Here is a 21,500-nt window from a genome sequence, read left to right on the forward strand (position 1 = left end):
TTGGATTTTTAGTAGAGACGGGGTTTCACCGTGTTAGCCAGGATGGTCTCGATCTCCTGACCTCGTGGTCCGCCCGCCTCCGCCTCCCAAAGTGCTGGGATTGCAGGCGTGAGCCACCGCGCCTAGGCTCTTAGAAAAAAATTTTTAACGTTTGGTTCTTGTTTCACATCACCTGCTGGGTAGGTGTAGTCTACCTTATCTGCCCACCCGAACTCCCTTCTTGGCGGCTGTGCTGTTAAATAGCAGAGTGCAGCAGGGAAGCTCAGCCTCAGCAGTGAAGCCTTGGCCTCTGCTTACCTGGTTAAGTTTTTCTTCAATTGGTATCACAATTACAGTGCAAGTTTCTATTTGATCTTTTGTTTTTATTTTCTAGGTTAAGAATTTTAGACCCAGTTCTGCTACTGACTTTCTGTGTGGACACAAACTCACTGAGCCTTCAGTTCTTCAAATCATTTTTTCTTTTTTCTTTTTTTTTTGAGATGGAGTCTCACTCTGTCACCCAGGCTGGAGTGCAGTGGAGCGATCTTGGCTCACTGCAACCTCTGCCTTCTGGGTTCAAGCGATTCTTCTGCCTCAGCCTCCCAGGTAGCTGGGACTACAGGTGCCTGCAACCACCCCCTAATTTTTTTTGTATTTTTAGTAGAGACGGGGTTTCACTATGTTGGCCAGGCTGGTCTTGAACTCCTGACCTCGTGATCCGCCTGCCTTGGCCTCCCAAAGTGCTGGGATTACAGGTGTAAGCTGCTGTGCCCAGCCTTTTTTTTTTTTTTTTTTTTAGAGATGTGTTCTCACTCTGTCATCCAGGCTGGATTGCAGTGTTGTTGATCATAGCTCAAGCGGTCTTCCTGCCTCAGCCTCCCAAAGTGCTGTGATTACAGGTGTGAGCCACTGCACCTGGCGTCTTCATATCTTACCATGGTAAGACTAGTGGGTTCAGGAGCCCTTCTATCCCTGAGTTTTTTTTGTTTTTGTTTTTGTTTTTTTTTAATAGAGACAGAGTCTCTCTCTGTCACCCAGGCTGGAGTGCAGTGGTGCGATCTCGGCTCACTGCAACGTCCGCCTCCTGGGTTCAAGCAGTTCTCTTACCTCAGCCTCCTGAATAGCTGGGACTACAGGCACACACCGCCACACCCAGCTAATTTTTTGTATTTTAGTAGAGATGGGGTTTCACCATGTTGCCCAGGCTGGTCTCAAACTCCTGAGCTCAGGCAATCCGCCCGCGTCGAAGTGCTAGGATTACAGGTGTGAGCCACCGTGCCCAGCCTATCCCTGAGTTTTATAAAGTAGTAATTCCTACTGCTCTTTGTCTCTCCCAGCTAAAATAAGTTTTTCCTGGGAACGAAGACTATGATGCTTCCTTCTTTAGTAGTCACCTGACCCAATGGTAAGGTCAATGCTCAATACACAATTAAAGCTTTTTTGGAATTAATAATTGTTAGACAAACAACTTTTTCTATTTCTGTAAGTTTTATAAACAAAGGTCATCAAAGTGCTTGGAAAGCAACTTCAGGTTTTACGTTCTATAGTGGTACAACTGAATTTTATTTTATTTTAATTAGTTAATTAATTTATTTTTGAGATGGAGTCTCGCTCTGTCACCCAGACTGGAGTGCAATGGCGTGATCTTGGCTCACTGCAGCCTCTGCCTCCTGGGTTCAAGCGATTGTCCTGCCTCAGGAGCTGGGACTACAGGTGCCTGCCACCATGCCCGACTAGGTTTTTTTTGTATTTTTAGTAGAGATGGGGTTTCACTATGTTGGCCAGGCTGGTCTTGAACTCCTGACCTCGTGATCCATCTGCCTTGGCCTCTCAAAGTGCTGGGATTACAGGCGTAAGCCACCACGCCCGACCTATATGTTTTTTTTTAGAGATTGGGTCTCGCTCTGCTACCCAGGCTGGATTGCAGTGTCATTGATCATAGCTCAAGTGGTCTTCTTGCCTTAGCCTTCCAAAGTGCTGTGATTACTGGTGTGAGCCACTGCACCTGGCCTCTTCATATCTTAAAACAGACTAGTGCGTTCAGGAGCCCTTCTATCCCTGTTTTTTTTTTTTTTTTAATGGAGACGGAGCCTCTTTCTGTTGCCTAGGCTGGAGTGCAGTGGCGCGATCTCGGCTCACTGCAACCCCGCCTCCTGGGTTCAAGCAGTTCTACCTCAGCCTCCCGAATAGCTGGGACTACAGGCGCACACCGCCACGCCCAGCTAATTTTTTGTATTTTAATAGAGATGGGGTTTCACCATGTTGCCCAGGCTGGTCTCAAACTCCTGAGCTCAGGCAATCCACCTGCCTCAAAGTGCTAGGATTACAGGTGTGAGCCACCGTGCCCAGCCTATCCCTGAGTTTTATAAAGTAGTAATTCCTACTGCTCTTGGTCTCTCCCAGCTAAAATAAGTTTTTCCTGGGAACAAAGACTATGATGCTTCCTTCTTTAGTAGTCACCTGACCCAATGGTAAGGTCAATGCTCGATACACAGTTAAAGCTTGATAGGAATTAATGATTGTTAAACAACTTTTTCTATTTCTGTAAGTTTTAGAAACAAAGGTCATCAAAATGCTTGGAAAGCAACTTCAGGTTTACATTCTATAGTGGTACAACTGTATTTTATTTTAATTAGTTAATTAATTAATTTATTTATTTTTGAGATGGAGTCTTGCTTTGTCACCCAGGCTGGAGTGCAAAGGTGCAATCGAGGCTCACTGCGGCCTCCACCTCCTGGGTTCAAGTGAGTCTCCTGCCTCAGCGTTTCAAGTAGCTAGGACTACAGGCGTGTGCCACTGCGCCCAGCTAATTTTTGTATTTTTAGTAGAGACAGGGTTTTACCATGTTGGCCAGGCTGATCTCAAACTCCAGACCTCAGGTGATCTGCCTGCCTTGGCCTCCCAAAGTGCTGGGATTACAGATGTGAGCCACTGCAGTCAGCCTGAATTTTACAAAGTTTAAAATTAGTTCATTGTTTATGTATATTTATTTAAAATGAAATGACTAATATTTCTGGATGCATTGCTGAATAAACCAAGAAAAATCTAAAAATTTGATTTTCATTTTGTAAATGACATCTGGATATGGCATGATTCCTCCTATTGCTCACATACTAACACCCCATTTCTGCTTTTGCAGAAAAGCACCAAGGATTCTCTTTTGTTGAATTTGAGTTGGCAGAGGTAAGAAGTTTTCCTTTTAATGTTTGACTAGTGTCACTCTTGTCATTGATTACCAAAGATGTCAGTCTGGATGGATGTGGTAGTTTCCTTGGGCTGTTGTAACAAATTACCATACATTTGGGTGGCTTAAAACAACAGAAATTTATTATCTCACAATTCTGGAGACTAGAAGTCCAAAATCAAGGTGTTGGCAGGGCCATGCTCCCTCTGAAGGCTCTCAGGAAGACTCTTCACTTGCCTTCCTGGCTTCTAGTGGCTCCTCACAATTCCTTGGCTTGTAGTATCACTCTAGTCTTTGCCGGTCTTCACATGGCCTTCTTCCTTGTATGTGTTTCTGTCTTCTCTTATAAAGATACCAGTCATTCAGTCATTGGATTTAGGGTCCATAACGATTCAGTATGACCTTTTCTTAACTAATTACATCGGCAAAGGCCCTACTTCTTTCTTTTTTTTGAGACAAGGTCTCACTCTATCACCCAAGCTGGAGTGCAGCGGTGTGATTATAGCTCACTGCTGCCTCAAACTCCTGGGCTCAAATGATCCTGCTACCTCAGCCTCCCAAGTGGCTAGGACTATAGGTGCACATCACCATGCCTGCCTAATTTTTAAAATTTTTATAGAGATGGAGGTCTCAGTATATTGCTCAGGCTTATCTTCAACTCCTAGCCTCAAGTCATCCTCACACCTCAGTTCCCCAAAGCACTGAGATTACGTGTGAGCTACCGCACCCAGCCCCCCACCCCAAAGACCCTATTTCTAAATAAGGTCCGATTCTGAGGTTTAGGCAGACATGAATTTTGCGCAACACTATAGTGTCTTGGTAGCCACTATAGTGGCTTGGTAGTGGCTTTTGCAGAGAAACAGGAAGTTCTGGTTGAAGGATGGCCCACCAGGCCTGGCTCAAAGTTCTCCTCCTGTATTCAGAGTATAGAAGACAGGTCTTGGAGAGGCCTGAGCCCTCTGGCCTGGCATTGCTCATTCCTGTTTTACTGTGTGTATTCTCTCTCTCCATCAACTGGGCACCCATCTATATACCACCAGCTCTAACAGGCAGTACACACTCTTAGTAAAATACAGTCTAGGCAAGTAGGAGGGGAGATCGTGTCTTTTTTCGTGTGCTTGTGCTACTGAGTTTTTATTTGAACACTGTAAGAAGAGTTGAACTATGGGCATGAACTTTTTCCTTGTTTACTTTGACAGGATGTTGCAGCAGCTGTCAACAACATGGTATGGTTGAGCATCTTTGTTTTTTACTGAAGCTATTATTTGGTGCTACTTTTTGATAAAGGGAACGCCCATGTACCTATTGTGTTTCCAATTTCCATAGTTTCAAAGTTCTGTAGCAAGCACAGGTCATCATTATTTGAAATAATTCACCATGAACTGGCTACCAATAAAATTAATTCTTTTTTTTTTTTTTCCTGAGACTGCGTCTGCTCTATCACCCAGGCTGGAGCGCAGTGGTGCAATCTCAGCTCACTGCAACCTCTGCCTCCCCGGTTCACGTGATACTCCTACCTCAGCCTCCTGAATAGCTGGGATTACAGGCACCCACCACCACACCCAGCTAATTTTTGTATTTTTAGTAGAGACGGGGTTTCACCATGTTGGCCAGCCTGGCCTCAAGTGACCCGCCTGCCTTGGCTTCCCAAAGTGCTGGGATTACAAGTGTGAGCCACCACACCTGTCCTAAAATTAGTTCTTAACCAGACATCCTTCTCATTTCACATTTGTTAAATACCAACCACTTTTGTTGACCAATCTCTTGACCATTTTGCAGGGGCCAGCAAACTACAGCCTGTGGGCCAAATCATCCCACAGTCTGGTTTTGGTCTTTTTTTGAGATACAGTCTCGCTGTATTACCCAGGCTGGAGTGGAATGCATGATCTCGACTCACTACAACCTCCACCTCCTGGGCTCAAGCAATCCTCCCACCTCTGCCTCCCAAGTAGCTGGGACTACAGGTGTGTGCTACCATGCCCAGCTAATTTTAGTATTTTTTTTGTAGAGATGGGGTTTTGCCGTGTTGCCCAGGCTGGTCTTGAACTCCTGAGCTCAAGCGATCTACCACCTTAGGCTCCCAAAGTGCCACAGTCTGTTTTTTGTGTCCTTTGAGCTAAATAATTGCTATCTTTTAAAGGGTGTGGGGGAAAAAAACCCAATATGCAGGAGAGGCTGTACTGGCCTACAAAACCAAAAATATTTACTATCTAGCCTTTTTCAGAAAATTTGCTAATCCCTAGGCTAGGACAGTGTACCGCAAATAAAATGTAACCTGATTGCAAAGTTTGTTTGTTTGTTTATTTATTTATTTTTGACAGTCTCACTCTGTTGCCCAGGCTGGAGTGCATTGGCGCAATCTTGGCTCACTGCAGCCTCTGCCTTCTGGGTTCAAGCGATTTTCCTGCCTCAGCCACCCAAGTAGCTGGGATTACAGGCGCACACTACTATGCCCAGCTAATTTTTGTCTTTTTAGTAGAGACAGGGTTTCACCATGTTGGCCAGGCTGGTCTTGAACTCTTGATTTCAAGTGATCTGCCCGCCTCAGCCTCCCAAAGTGCCGAGATTACAGGCATGAGCGACCACACCCAGCCTGCAGGGTCAATTTGTGAATCTTATGTAAGAGCAGTGTTTCATGTAGTATACGAAAGTGATTATGGAGAACTGCTGTGATAAGCTATAGTCAGAAACAGCCATTGAAGAGTTAGGCTCTCTTAAACCAATTAACACCTGAAGAAGAGAAAATCTGCAAGGATTATGACAAATTGAGTGCTTCAAAAGAAAATGATTTGATGCTGAGTGTGGTGGCTCACATTTATAATCCCAGCACTTTGGGAGATGGAGGCAGGAGGATCACTTGAGGCCAGGAGTTCAAGACCCAACCTGGGCAATAGTGAGGCCCTGTTCCTACAAAATAATTTTTTTCTTTTTTTTTTTTTTTTGAGACAGAGTCTTGCTCTGTCACCCAGGCTGGAGTGCAGTGGCACAATCTCGGCTTGCTGCAGCCTCTGCCTCCTGGGTTCCAGTGATTCCCCTGCTTCAACCTCCTGGGTAGCTGGGATTACAGGCGCCCGCCACCATACCTGGCTAATTTTTGTATTTTTAGTAGAGATGGGTTTTTGCCATGTTGGCCAGGCTGCTCTCGAACTCCTGACCTCAGGTGGTCCGCCAGCCTCAGCCTCCCAAAGTGCTGGGATTATAGGTGTGAGCCACTGCGCCTGGCCAAATAATAATAATTTTTAAAAAAGAAAATGATTTTAATTCTTATTGCCACTGTAACAAATTACTACAAATTTAGTGGCTTAAAACAACACAAATTTATCTTACACTTTTAGAGGTCAGAAACCCAAAAGGGGTCTCACTGGGCTAAAATCAAGGTGTTGCCAGGGCTCTGTTGCTTCTGGGGGCTCCAAGGAGAATCTGTTTCCTTGCCTTTCCCAGCTTCTAGAGGCTACCCACATTTTTTGGCTCTTGGCCTCTTCCACTTCAAAACCAGCAATGGCCTCTCAAATCCTCTCACACTGCATCACTTTGAAACTCTCTACTTCTCTTTTCCGTATTTAGATGACTCTTGTGATTACATTGGGTCCATCTGAAAATCCCGGATAATAATTTTATTTTAAGGTTAACTAGCAACCTTAATTATATCTGCAACCTTAATTCTTTCCTGTCATAAAACATAACATAGTCACAGGTTCTGAGAAATAGGCTGTGGACATCTTTGGAGAGCCATTCTGCCTACCACAAAACCCTTAAATGCCCCCTGCCTCCTGCTTTTTATTTTTGTGATTGATATTCATGACTAAATATGAAACAAGGATGTCATTTAATGCTAGCATTCCATTTTTTTTAATTACTGGGAATAGAATTAGTAGCTGATCCATCTTTTTTCTAAGAACAAAGGACATATCTGTAATTATAACCTCAGTCTTACTCAATTAAGGAATCTTTTTTTTCATATAACTTCTAGTTCTCATGAAAAGGCCCAAAACAAACCTCTCTCGAAGTATCAGTTGTTCTTGGCTAATGAAATATTCCTACACTTCATTCCATGTTCTTTGTTACACCTTCATCAAACATGCCCCTCAACAGTCAACAATACCATTTTTCTCCAGTTCAAAGCTGATCTTGACTTTCTAAGGTGGACTCAAGTACTTGGTAACTGCATTTACCCTTATAGTTTCAGAGAGTCCTGAGCTCAAATCCAAAGATCTTGCCAGCACAGACCTTCCTGTTTGTTGGTATTAAAGAAAGGAAGTGCATGGTGGCTCAAGGGCATTCTAGTGGTTAGTTTTGTGCTTAGCCTGCTTATGGGGTGCAGGTTCCCAGGCTTGGAATCACAAGCAGGTCTCAGCCTCCTGGCAAGTAAATGGAAGACTGTCAGGTATTCTTTTAACCCAACAGGTTTAAGCAGCTGAGTTGTATTTCGGTCTTTTCAGAATGAATCTGAGCTCTTTGGGTGGACAATTTCTGTTAATTTGGCCAAACCAATGAGAGTTAAGGAAGGCTCTTCCAGACCAGGTGAGTGGGAGCAACTCACAGATTGCCTGTCATGTCACAACTCCACAAATTTGGCCTTGTGGCCTTGGCTGCTTTTTTTTTTTGAGATAGAGTCTCATTCTGTCGCCCAGGCTGGAGTGCAGTGGCGCGATCACAGCTCACTGCAGTCTCTGCCTTCCAGGTTCAAGCGAGTCTTATGCCTCAGCCTCCCAAGTAGCTGGGATTACAGGCATGTGCCACCATGCCTGGCTAATTTTTGTATTTTTAGTAGAGATGAAGTTTCACCATGTTGGCCAGACTGGTCTCGAATACTGGCCTCAAATGATCCACCCACCTTGACCTCCCAAAGTGTTGAGGTTATAGGCGTAAGCCACTGTGCTTGGCCCTTGGCTGCATTTTTATTCCAGCCTTACTTCCTCTTGTAGTGATGGTATGAACACAAGTAGAGTGGTTTATAGTGCAGAAGAGAATGTAGCACCTCCATGGAAATAACCAGTTTGAGATTCTCAGCAAAGCTGGAGGCACTGCCCCAGTCTATGTCCAAAAGTCTAGCTTTTGGACATAGACGTAGCCTATGCCATATCAGCCTTGGCACAGGCTGGGACATTCCTTTTGGCTTGACTTAGTTCCTCCTCCTTATTCTCATTCACTTCTGTTAAGAGCTGGACTTAGGGCCTGACACTTACCAGTGACAACTTTTCTTGTCTTGGAGAGTTCCTAAGAGGGAACTCCTGACTGTGAAACCCTACATATTGAGTCCACTTTGCTGACCAAAGCAGTGAAGAACTGGACATAGCTAATTAGCTATTGGCCCATGGCTTGAATTTCTTAACATTCGTTTGATTCCTTCCTTTCAGTTTGGTCAGATGAAGACTGGGTGGAGAAGTTTGCTGGGAAGAGGATAAAGAGGAAGGTGGTTGAGAGTTCCCAAAGCAGAAAGCCAGGAGGTAAGAATGAAAGTTCATGCTTCCATAGGAGGGGCTGCTGCTTTCCACATAGGGAATTTCTGAGGTGAGTGGTGTTGGGTGAATTTAAAGGAGAAGTTTTGGGTTTCTTATCTAGGTGAGAAATATCTTATGTGGGCTCAGGTGTTTGTGATTGCTGCTGAGCAAAGCGGATATCTGAGGTGAGAAAGGATGGTGAGTACTCTGCATCACCAGCATCCACTATCCTCCTAGTCTTTGGCAGCAGGCTCACTGTCTTCCTGTTCTTGCCCTGATTTCAAGGGGGCAGAATCATGTAGAGGCCCCTTCCCTTCAGTCAGTACATAGGCACAAGGCTCTCCCTACCCTCTCCACTTGCTACTGCTTCTCCATCAGGCCATCCTGACTGTTGCTTCCCAGGATAATTTAGGGGCTCCTCCTCCTCAGTCCACCCTTTGAGCAGTGATATTTCCCTGAATTCCTTCCTTAGCCCTCAGCATCTCTCTCCACATTATCCTTACGCCATGTCAGCCACTTCTATCTCCTAAGGTTATAACGATCTTTCATTGTCTGAATGATATTCTGATCTCTATCCCTAGCCCTGACCTTTCATATATTTATGTCTGGGTGTCTTATAGGCACCATGAATAAAGCATATCCCAAATGGGTTTCATCACCTTTCTGGACTTTTTTTTTATGCCCAATCTTAGTTCACTTTGCCATCTTCAACATAGTCACACCCAAACCAGATTCCTTGGTGCCAGCTTAGATCCCTCACTATATTTCATACCTAATGCATTGCCATACCCTGCTAATTTTATCTTTTAAATCTTGAGTTTCTCCTCTCCAGTTTTCTTCTGCCACTGTTGTCTTGGCTGAGGCCTTATCCTCTCTCCTGTGAATAATTGGAGTAGCTTCCTAACTGGTCTCCCTGCCCCAGGCCTGCTTTCTTCCTATCCTTAGCAGCCAGAGGGAGCTTTCTAAAGGGCAGATCTGACTATCTCACTCTCCTTAAGCATTCTAGGGACTCCCTTGATTTATAGGATTGAGTCCAGCCTCCATCAAAAGGGACAGAAGGCCTCTCTATGTTCTGATTCCTGCTTATGTCTCCATATTTTATCCCCATTTTATATTCTAGGAAACAAGAGTTTGTAGATATCTGTAAATCTCTATGTTTTGGTGTAAGTCATTCTTCTGCCTGCAGTGTCCTTTCCAACTTATTTTATGTGGCTAATGCCTGCTCATTTCTCATAGCGCAGCCCATTTACTGCCTTCTCCAGGAAGCTTTTCTGAATCCTCCAGTGAGTAAGGCAGGTATCACTCTGGGCTCCCATGGCCTCTGGGTTCCTGTGGCACCCTCTGTCCTGGCATTATATTGAAATGTGATTATATAGAAATGTGACTGCATTATATTGAAATTACTTATTTAACAAATGTCTAAATATTGCTTACTTTATGCTAGGCACTGTTCTAAGTGCTCTACTAATATTTAACCCTAATAACAATTATTTGAGATAAGTACTATTATTATCCCCAGTTCTAGGAGAGGAAGCTGGGGCACAGTGAGGTCAGTACTTTGTTCAGTGTTACACAGTTCATAATGGTGGAGCTGAGGTCTGAACTAAGGCTGTAGAGCTCCAGGATCTGTGTATCTCTTACACTGTGGGTATCCCTCCCCCTCTGGCTAGCCAGTTCCTCAAGGGCAGGGGCCATATCTATCTAACTGCCTATCTATTTATTTTTTATTTTTTGAGTCAGGATCTTGCTCTGTTGCCCAGGCTGGAGTGCAGTGGTACCATCACAGCTCACTGCAGCCTTGAACTTCTAGGCTCAAGTGGTCTTCCTGCCCCAGCCTCCCAAGTAGCTGGAACTACAGGCACACCACCATACCCAGCTAAATTTTTCATTTTTTATTTTGTAGAGACAGGGTCGCACTGTGTTGCCCAGATTGATCTCAGAACTCCTGGGCTCAAGCAGTCCTCTTGCCTTGGCCTCCCAAAGTGCTGGGATTACAGAGTGAGACACCACACCCAACTATATCTATTTATTTAAGAATCCCAGTACTTGGCCTAATAGCTCAATACCTGTATGTTGAACTATCAATCCAAAAAAACAATAGAGTTGGCCGGGTGTGGTGGCTCACGCCTGTAATCCCAGCATTTTGTGAGGCCAAGGCGGGCAGATCACGAGGTCAGGAGTTCGAGACCAGCCTGACCAACATGGTGAAACCCGTCTCTACTAAAACTACAAAAATTAGCTGGGCATGGTGGCACGTGCCTTTAATCCCAGCTACTCAGGAGGCTGAGGCAGGAGAATTGCTTGAACCCAGGAGGCGGAGGTTGCAGTGAGCTGAGATCGCGCCACTGCACTCCAGTCGGGGCGACAGAACAAGACTCCCTTTCAAAAAACAAACAAATGAAAAAATAGAGTTTTCTCTATCACACAAATGGGAAGGTTTGTATTGAATGTTATATTTATCCTCTATCCACTCTTGTCTTGGAGCACAAAGCAAAAAGGCCCAGCATCCTCCACTATCTTCTGAAAACTTAGGCCTGAGCAAGAGTGCTGCCCGGTTGCTTCCATGTAGCCAGCCAGTGTATGTGCAGGGCCAAGTATAGAGGGAGGAGGGGGTGGCACATGGATGATTTCGTTTAATTGGAAGACAGTGGGTAGATTGGAGCTGGCCTTTGAAGATGTTGAGAGTTGTGGATCATGGGCAAGAAAAGTGCTGTTCTGTGACTGCGGGGCAGGAGAAGGAAACTGATGCTTCTGAGGGTGAGCCTGATGAGATAACATGCCTGTGTATGGGCCTCAGGTTAGACAGTGCTGAGGTCTCCTGTCACTGGACATCCAGCTGGGTGCTACAGCCGTGGCTCCTGCCTCCTGCAGCCCTGTCAGGGCCCAAGGCCTTCCCCATCAGCACTTGCTCCAGCCTACTCACTGGAGTTGTGTTCTGGGTGGGTGTGTAGAATTCTCGCACTCCTACTTGGGGCATCAGGGAGCTCTCTAGCAATTTCTTCTGCACCTAAGGAGAGCCCACTGCTAAAAAAGGCCCGGTCAAATCCTCAGGTGTATATGGACATCAAGATTGGGAACAAGCCAGCTGGCTGCATCCAAACCCTCGTGCGTTCCGACGTCGTGCCCATGACAGCAGGTGAGCAGGATGCCATGGTCAGGATGGCGGGACACTGGTGGCTGACCAAGATGGGGAGGAAGCTACCTGGAGTCCTGGACCCTTAACACTATTTCCATCTGAGGCGTCTCAGATCCCAGCATCTAGTAACGAATGAGGCACAGCAGGCATTTTTGAAGCTCTATAAAGGCTTAGAGCCATTAGAAAGAGTAGGCAACTAAAAGTTCTAAACAGTTTTAATTATCCTCTGGTTTGGTTTTATTGTTGGGTTTGTTTTTTTTTTTTGTAATTTTATTTGGATATATTTTCAAACTTACAGATATATAGAATAAGAATTCTGTAAGAATATTTCAAGGGGCCAGGTGCAGTGGTTCACACCTGTAATCTCAGCACTTTGGGAGGCCACGGTGGGAGGATCACTTGAGTCCAGCAGTTTGAGATCAGCCTGGGCAACATAGCAAAAGATTCCATCTCTACAAAAAATATAAAATTAGACAGGTATAGTGCGATGTGCCTATAGTTCCAGCTATTTGGGAGGCTGAGACAGGAGGATTGCTTGAGCCCAGGAGGTTGAGGCTGCAGTGAGCCATAATTGCACCACCACACTCCAGTCTGGGCAACAGAGCAAGGCCTTGTCTTAAAAAAAAAAAAAAGAAAAAAGAAAAAAAGCAGTTAGAGGAACTCTCATATATCCTTTACCTACTCATTAATTTCGTTTTTTTGCCCTGTATGCTTTATCATTTTCTTTACATACATTACACACAGATGCGTATATGTATTTTTCCCTTGTTCCAGTCGAGAAGTTGAAGACCATGCACCTTTACTCCTAAATACTTCAGTATGTATTTCCTAAGAACCAGAATATTCCCTTGCATAATCAGAGTACAACTATCAAAATTATAAAATGTAACATTGAGTGATGAGCCATATTCAAATTTTATCACTTGTCCCTATAATGTCCTTTATAGTAATTTTTAGCAATTTTTCTTCCCTGACAGGAATTCTCATGTTGATTTAGTTGTCAAGTCTCTTTAGTCTCCTTTTATTTGAAGCCGTTTCTTAATTTTTCATTGTCTTTTTTGGTCTTGACATCTTTGAAAAGAACAGGCCAGTTGTATTTAAGGGTGCTTCTCAGTTTGTATTTGCCTAATACTTCCTCATGATTAGATTTAGGTTATGTGTTTTGGCATCAATAGCACAGAAGCAGTGTTGTTAGTGCATCGTATGAGGAAGTACATGATGTCAGTTCAGATGTTTGCAATGTTAATTTTGTTGACTTGGTTAAGGAGTTATTTGCCAAGTATCTTCACTGGAAAAAATGCTATTTTTTTTTTTTTCTTTGAGACGGGATCTAGTTCTGTTGCCCAGGCTGGAGTGCGGTGGTGTGATCACGGCTCACTGCAGCTTCAACCTTCTAGGCTCAAGTGATCCTCCCAGCTCAGCTTCCCAAGTAGCTGGGACCACAGGCATGCACCACCATGCCCAGCCAATTTTTTATTGTTTTTTGTACAGATGGGGTTTCATTATGTTTCCCAGCTAATTTTTTTTTTTTTTTTTTTGAGACGGAGTCTTGCTCTGTTGCCCAGGCTGGAGTGCAGGGGCGCAATCTTGGTTCACTGCAAGCTCTGCCTCCCGGGTTCACGCCATTCTCCTGCCTCAGCCTCCTGACTAGCTGGGACTATAGGTGCCCACCACCACATCCAGCTAATTTTTTTGTATTTTTAGTAGAGACGGGGTTTCACCGTGTTAGCCAGGATGGTCTTGATCTCCTGACCTCGTGATCTGCCCATCTCGGCCTCCCAAAGTGCTGGGATTACAGGCATGAGCCACCGCGCCCGGCCCTTTTGTATTTTTTTTGTAGAGATGGTGGGTTTTGCCATGTTGTCCAGTCTGGTCTTGAACTGGACCCAAGTGATCCTCTCACCTTGGCCTCCCAAAATGCTGGGATTACAGACATGAGCGACCGCACCCAGCCAGAAAAGTACTATTTTTAAGGGTATCAATCAGAAACTAAAACTTTCTCTCCTTACCATTCAGCCCATCTCCCAGTGGTAGCTACAATTGACAGTTGTGTTTTCCTTTTTTTCTTAAATATTCATGATGACCTTTTTTTACCCATAATCTTTTTTGTCTTAATCTAGCTTTTAAAAATGTTTCTCAAAGTCATAACTGCACATAGTTTAAAGAAAATCTTTCTATAATAAAACATTCTTCTGCTCCCCCAACATCATTTTTCTGCCCTGCCAGAGGCAACATTCATTTCTTTTAACTATTTTAATTATTTGGGCTTTTTTTGCTATGTCTCTGAAAAATATATTACTATTAGTAATCCCAGGCTGGAGGGCAATGGCATGATCTTGGCTCACTGCAACCTCTGCCTCCCAGGTTCAAGTGATTCTCCTGCTTCAGCCTCCCGAGTAGCTGGAATTACAGGCGCCCGCCACCACACCCAGCTGGTTTTTGTATTTTTAGTAGAGACAGGGCTTCACCATGTTGGCCAGGCTGGTCTTGAACTCCTGACCTCAGGTGATCCACCCACCGCTGCCTCCCAGAGCTCTGGGATTACAGGTGTGAGCCACGGTGCCTGGCCTCCTTCCTCTACTGTCCATTTTAGATACTTCTCATCCTCACCTCAGCTGGCTCCTCTGCTAATCTAAATGGCTTATCTGGTGGGGTGACCTAGACCTTTGTCTGTGGGGATTTGAGCTCCTGGTCATTATATACCTTCTCAGGTCATGGCTGCCTAGCATAATTGGGTAGGGGAGTCCAAATATTTATTCAGTTGTCCTAAGACCAGTTTCTAGAAAGTCCATCTTTGCCCCAGTGATTTAAGATGCCAAGCTTTATGAAATACTTAGTTCCTTTATATATATATACACACACATACACACACATATATACATATATATACATATATACACATATATATACATTTTTGTATATGTGTGTGTATGTGTGTGTGTGTGTGTGTGTGTGTGTGTGTGTGTGTGTGTGTGTGTATATATATATATATATATATATATTTTTTTTTTTTTTTGAGACGGAATTTCACTCTTGTTGCCCAGGCTGGGAGTAAAATGGCATGATCTCAGCTTACTGCAACCTTTGTGTCCCAGGTTCAAGTGATTCTCCTGCCTCAGCCTCCCGAGTAGCTGGGATTACAGGCGCACGCCACCACGCCGAGCTAATTTTCTGTATTTTTATTAGAGATAGGGTTTTACCACGTTGGTCAGGCTGGTCTTGAACTCCTGACCTCAGGTGATCCACCCACCTCGGCCTCCCAAAGTGCGGGGATTACAGACCTGAGCCACCGCACCTGGCCTATGTATATATTTTAATAGAGATGAGGTCTTGCCGTGTTGCCCAGGCTGGTCTCCAACTCCTCTGCTCAAGCAATCCTTCTGCCTTGGCCTCCCCAAGTACTGAGATTACAGATGTGAGCCACCATGCCCAGCTGAAATACTGAATTTTCATATGTATCTGGGTCTATTCGGGACTTTCTCTTCTTTTCACCTAGTCTGGTCAATCTATTTTTGTGCCACTTCCACACTGAAGCATTTAGTTTAAATAAAGGTACTATGTACTTTTTTAGATTTGGAGAGCTGGAGTGTGGCGGGGGTGTATGTATTTTATTTTAGAGACAGGGTCTCACTTTGTCACCTAGCAGTGTGCCACCATGCCTAGCTAGTTTCTGTATTTTTAGTAGAGATGGGGTTTTGCCATGTTGACCAGGCTGGTCTCGAACTCCTGACCTCAAGTGATCCACCCACCTCGGCCTCCCAAAGTGCTGGGATTACAGGCATGAGCCACCGTGGCTGGGACCCAACTGACTATTTTTATTTTTGTAGAGATGGCATGTTACAGAGAGCTGGAGTTTTAATTATCTAGTTAGATATTCTTACCTCAGCACTTTTCCCTTTCTCAATCCCAGAGAATTTTTGCTACCTGTGCACCCATTTAAAGGATTTGGCTTCAAGGGAAGCAGCTTCCACCGCATTATCCCCCAGTTCACGTGCCAGGGCAGTGATTTCACAAACCACGGCGGCACCAGGGGCAAGTCCATCTACAAGAAGAAATTTGATGATGAAAACTTTATCTTCAAACACACAGGACCAGGTAGGAACCACTCATCGTGTGGTGACAAGGGAGGCTGGGCGAGGGCAGCTGGCCGTGCAGGATGGAAGGATGAGCCGTGGTTCTTGCTGAGAAACAGGGAATCTGGAGGAGACCCAGCTACCAGACGCAGGAGGACTGTTCAGCCTTGCTAGGGTGGAGTTAGCTTTGGGCTTTGAAAAGCTTTTTTGTTTTTTATTTTGGCTTATTTCAGTTCCCATTTGTCTCCTTTCATTAAAAGAGGAAGAAGCATAGACGCCTGGGTCTGCTCCTGCAATGGTGTCTTGTTATTGTTTTTGTAACTTTTTATTTTATGTAATGTCAGGCTCACGGAAGAGTTACAAGAATAGTGCGATGAACCCCATACACCTCTGCTGGTATTTACTCAAGTTCACCAGTTGTTTATATTGGTGAACATCATTTCCTATTTATTCTCCTTCTGTGTATTTTTATAGACAGTGCGTATTTTTTTAGAGCCATTTGAAAGCAAGTTGGAAAGTTCATGTTCCTCTACCACTAAATACTTCAGCATGTATTTCATGAGAAACAGGGTATTTTTAATATTACCAGGACATAGTTCTCAAAATCAGAAAACAAACACTGCTACAATACTATTCTCTCAACTGCAGTGCATATTCAGATTTCCTCATGTGACAGCACGTCATCCTTTTGGGGGTTTTCATGGTTGGCACGTGTCCTAGACTCATAGATGCACTGCCCATCCACCCCCGCGCCACACTGCCCTGTTGCCTCACTCATATCTCACGCGCCATCGCTGCATGCCCTCTCCTTCCTCTTGCCAAGGAGCCCGCTTCCTCTCTCGTGCTCCTTCTTACCTAGTGCAGAACTCTGTGTGCTGGAGAAAAGCACAGCCCTGAGCTATCTTGTCCCTCTTGAGTTGAGGAGCTCAGGTCTTAAGGGCACCTTGAGCAATGCCCAGTGGTCCTCCCAGATTGCTGGAGGTACTTGTCATCCGTGGTCTGACTGGAAAACACGCCTTTTCTTCACTCGTCAGCCCTCCAGCATTGCTTCATACACTCTCCCTCTCAGCTGATGGTGTCGCTTATTGATAGAAACAATCAGAAGAGAACTATTTAGTCTTCCTGCAGCCAGATCTACTCGCCTGCCTGCATCATTCTCTCCTGCCCGGCCTGCTTGCCTTCCTGTGAGAATGGTGGCCTCCCTCTTCTCCTGCCTTCGCCCCATGGTGTCTTCCCTCAGTCTCTTCGCTTGTCTCTTCCTCCTCCTAGTCTCTCAATTTTTGGAGGGGCCCAGTGCTCACCATGGCTTTTCTTTATCTGTATTCACTCTTTACCTTAATAGTTCTCACCCTTTTACCCTAGCACCTGCCTCTTAACAGCTCATGCTCTAGTGTGCTGAGACGGAAGTCACAGCTCTGCACCCTTCCGGTGAATGCCTAATTAAAAACACGGTATTGGCTGGGTGCAGTGGCTCACGCCTGTAATCCCAGCACTTTGGGAGGCCGAGGTGGGAGGATTGCTTGAGCCCAGGAGTTTGAGACCAGCCTGAGCAACATGGCAAGACCCCATCTCTACAAAAAATACAAAAATCAGCCAGGCATCGTGGCGAACACCTGTAGTCCCAGCTTCTCAGGAGTCTGAGGTGGGAGGATGGCTTGAGCTGGGGAGGCAGAGGTTGCAATGAGCCAAGATTGCACCATTTGGACTCCAGCCTGGGTGACAGAGTGAGACTGTCTCAAACAAAAAACCCCACAGTATTATTTCATAGTTGTAATATAAAGGGAAATTAAAGGAAAACAATTTGTAATAACATAATATGCATTTCAGTATTCAAATGCTTGGAAACAACTACATGTATGAAGTACTTGAACATGTGTACTTCTGCCTAGAGCTGCACTTAGTAGTGTGGACTGATTCAGGTGTGTTGTTTTGGCAGAATCAAAGTAACATGATGTTTTGCAATAGTAAAAATCTCTTGGTAAAATTCTGAGCAAAAAGAAATGAAATGTGACAGGATGGGTTGATTTCTGGAAAAATTTGATACAAAAAAAGAAATAATTCTTTGGATTTATATGGAACATGGAGTTAGGGTGTAGGCTCAGATCATTATAAATAGATTTTTCTTATCTACATGAATGTTATTCAGGGCTTTTGAAAGTCCAGGATTTAGAATAACTCTCCGTTACGTAGGAGACTGCAGGACATCTAGAGTCCCTCCCTGATCTCTTCCTTCTAATGCCGGTAGCACCCTATTACTGACCACCAAAAATTGACTGCAGTTTCTGGTAGCCCCTAGGGGGCAGTATGATACCACTGAGAACCCATGCCCTGGGCAATCACGCCGCCCAGTCCCAGGACTTTAAGTGAAATCACTGAGTTAAGCTTGTCCACATGGGTCTCCATGCTGATGGCTCCCTGAGCTCCAGACTCCTGTCCAACCACCTACCTGTCACCTTTGCTGGATATCCCACACTTCACATGTCCAAAATGTGGCCTTGGCCTTCTCCCCCACACCTTTCCTCCCCCTTTTCCCTGTTTCAGTAAATGACTCCACCATCCACTTGATGCGTCATCATGGACTCCTGCATCACTTGTAGGTCACATCTATCTGACTTCAGGTCATCTCCTGGCCCAGCCACTCTTCACCCTTCCCCCACAACCACCAAGTCCTGTTTCCAGCCTGGCTTCTTCACCCTCATAGTCTGATCTTCACCTGGCAGTCAGAGTGATTGTTTTTAATCATAAATCTGATCACATCATCCTCCTGCTGACCCATCCTTCGCTGTGCGTGGGGACCCTGTTCTACAGGGTTAACCCAACTTGGGTCCTGGCACCTCTCTGTGCCCCTAGGATGTGCTGCCCCTCGCCCTCTGCATCCATAGGCAGTCTCACTGTTCCTCAGACATGCTGAGCTCACTCCTGCCTCGGGGCCTTTGCACATGCCCTTTTCTCTCATGAAGTGTTCTTCCTCCACTGTCCAGATGGTCCATACCCACTTCCTTCAGATGCCACGTATGTGTCCCCTCGGCTGAGAGGCCTACCCTGACCTCTCCCTAAAATAGGCTTTCCTGCCATCTCACTCTTCTTTTTAATCAGCTTCAGTTTTCTTCTTAGGCTTATTACCTGAAATTGTGTTATACATTTATTATTTTACTTATTTATTTTCTGTCTCCCTTTCTCCCGTGTCAGCCTCGTGAGGGCAGGACTTAGGCTTTCTTGTTCACCATTGTATTCTGGAACAGTGTCTGGCACACAGCAAGCATGCAATAAATATTTGAATATTTATTTTAAAAAGCTATTGGTTGTGCGTGGTGGCTCATGCCTATTATCCCAGCACTTTGGGAGGCCGAGGCCAGCAGATCACCTGAGGTTAGGAGTTAGAAACCAGCCTGGCCAACATGGTGAAACCCCGTCTCTGCTAAAAATACAAAAAAGTTAGCCAGGCGTGGTGGCGGGTGCCTGTATCTCAGCTACTTGGGAGGCTGAGGCAGGAGAATTACTTGAACCCAGGAGGCAGAGGTTACAGTGAGCCAAGATCGCACCACTGCACTCCAGCCTGGGCGACAGAGCAAGACTCCGTCTCAAAAAAAAAGCTATTGACAGGCTGCTTTTTTATGTGCCAGGCTCCCTGATTGACTCTGGGAATCGAGTGGAATGGGGCCAGGTGCGGTGGCTCGTGCCTGTAATCCCAGCACTTTAGGCCTAGGCAGGCAGATTGCTTGAGCCCTGGAGTTTGACACCAGCCTGGGAAACATGGCAAAACCCTGCCTCTACAAAAATTACAAAATTAGCTGGGCATGGTGCTGTGTGCCTGGTCACAGCTACTCGAGAGGCTGAGATGGGAGAATCGCTTGAGCTTGGGAGGTTGAGGCTGCAGTGAGCTATGATTGGGCCACAGCACTCCAGCCTGGATGACAGAGGAGATCATGTCTCAAAAAACAAACAAAAAGAGTAGAATGGGACATGGTCCCCATATGAAGGGCGTACCCAGTCTAGAGGCCCAGCCATGAAGAGGGGGGTTTCTTATTGCCACAACGAGATGTAGCTCCTTATCCTACGCCCCCTAGTCCCCTGGCAAACCCAGGCTTTTTATTTGTTTGTTTTGTTGTTGTTGAGGCAGAGTATTGCTCTGTCTCCCAAGCTGGAGTGCTGTGGCATGATCTTGGCTCACTTGCAGCCTCAACCTCCTGGGCTCAAGTGATCCTCCTGCCTCAGCCTCCCAAGTAGCTGGGACTAATAGGTACATGCCACCATACCTGGCTAGTTTTAAATTTTTTGTAGAGTTGGGATTTTTCTCTGTTGCCCAGGCTGGTCTTGTATTCCTGGACTCAAGCGATCCTCCTGCCTTGGCCTGCCAAAGTGCTGGGATTACAGGCGTGAACCATGGTGCCTGGCCCCAGGCCTTTTAGACTGAACTCAGACATCACCTCCTTCAGAAAGCCTTCATGATGAATGTTTGTGTGAGTATCTCTTTCTCTTTTTCATAAACACTTAGGTGACTCTAGTGCTCCCATTCTATGCACAAATGTCTCTGTCACTGGGCTTTGACATTTTGTAGTGTAATTATCTTTTTTTTAACAGCTTTAGTAGGATATTATTTACATACCATCCAGTTTGCCCATTTAAAGTACACATTTTAATGGTTTTTAATGTATTCACAGAGTTGTGCAACCATCACCACAAACAATTTTAGAACATTTTATCCCCCAAAAGGAAACTTCATACCCTTTAGCAGTTGCTACCTATCCTGTTGGTCCCCTGCCCTGGAAAACCCAAATTTATTTCTGTCTTTATGGATTTTTCCCATTCTAGGCATTTAATGTAACTGGAATCATACAATATGTAGGCTTTTGTGAGTGTCTTCTTTCACTTAGCATAATGTTTTCAAGGTTCATCCATGATGTAGCATGTATCAGTACATCATTCCTTGTTTTTCTTTTTGTTTTGGTTTTTGGTTTTTTTTTTTTTTTTTTGAGATGGAGTCTCGCTCTGCCGCCCAGGCTGGAGTGCAGTGGTGCAGTCTCGGCTCACTGCAAGCTCCGCCTCCTGTGTTCACACCATTCTGCTGCCTCAGCCTCCCAGCTGGGACTACAGGCGCCCACCACCATGCCTGGCTAATTTTTTGTATTTTTAGTAGAGACGGGGTTTCACCGTGTTAGCCAGGATGGTCTCGATCTCCTGACCTCGTGATCCGCCCACCTTGGCCTCCCAAAATGCTGGGATTTCAGGCGTGAGCCACTGCGCCCGGCCCCATCATTCCTTTTTATTGCCAATTAATACCCACTGTCTGCACCCCACATTTGTTTATCCATTCATAAGTTGATAGATTGTTTCTACTTTTTGGCTATTACAAATAATGCCACTGTGAACATTCACATACAAATTTTTGTGTAGATATATGTTTTCATTTCTCTTAGATATAGCCATAGAATTGGAAATGCTGGGTTATATAACTATTTATTTATTTTTTTTGAGACAGAATTTCACTCTAGAGTGCAGTGGCACAATCTCGGCTCACTGCAACCTCCACCTCCCCGGTTCAAGAGATTCTCCTGCCTCAGCCTCCCCTAGCTAGGATTACAGGCATGCACCTCCATACTCGGCTAATTTTTTTATTTTTAGTAGAGACGGAGCTTTGCCATGATGGCCAGCTGGTCTCGAATTCCTGGCCTCAAGTGATCTGCCCA

At 45.1% G+C, this 21,500-nt stretch overlaps 1 protein-coding gene across 25 annotated transcripts in view; it reads left to right on the top strand.

Annotated features, from left to right (window-relative positions):
- Nucleotides 1–21,500, top strand: part of LOC129039973 (peptidyl-prolyl cis-trans isomerase E-like) — a 38,093-nt gene that overhangs the window by 2,901 nt on the left and 13,692 nt on the right. For 15 of the 25 annotated variants that reach the window (XR_008503530.2, XR_008503535.2, XR_008503531.2 and 12 more), the window contains exons 2-8: nt 374–918; nt 3,119–3,162; nt 4,363–4,389; nt 7,603–7,684; nt 8,521–8,610; nt 11,656–11,740; nt 15,651–15,835. Coding sequence is in view for 17 of the 25 variants with exons in the window: in XM_054493761.2 (XP_054349736.1) it covers nt 4,387–4,389; nt 7,603–7,684; nt 8,521–8,610; nt 11,656–11,740; nt 15,651–15,835 (445 nt within the window). In the remaining 8 variants the exon portion in view is untranslated. Of the gene's footprint in view, nt 1–48; nt 919–972; nt 1,385–1,420; nt 2,451–3,118; nt 3,163–4,362; nt 4,390–7,602; nt 7,685–8,520; nt 8,611–8,725; nt 9,897–11,655; nt 11,741–15,650; nt 15,836–21,500 lie in introns of those variants that run through there. The other 10 variants (XM_054493721.2, XM_054493713.2, XM_054493695.2 and 7 more) reach the window with 7 other exon arrangements.

The sequence above is a fragment of the Pongo pygmaeus genome, chromosome 1, assembly GCF_028885625.2.
Source record: "Pongo pygmaeus isolate AG05252 chromosome 1, NHGRI_mPonPyg2-v2.0_pri, whole genome shotgun sequence".
Classification (NCBI taxonomy): Eukaryota; Metazoa; Chordata; class Mammalia; order Primates; family Hominidae; genus Pongo; species Pongo pygmaeus.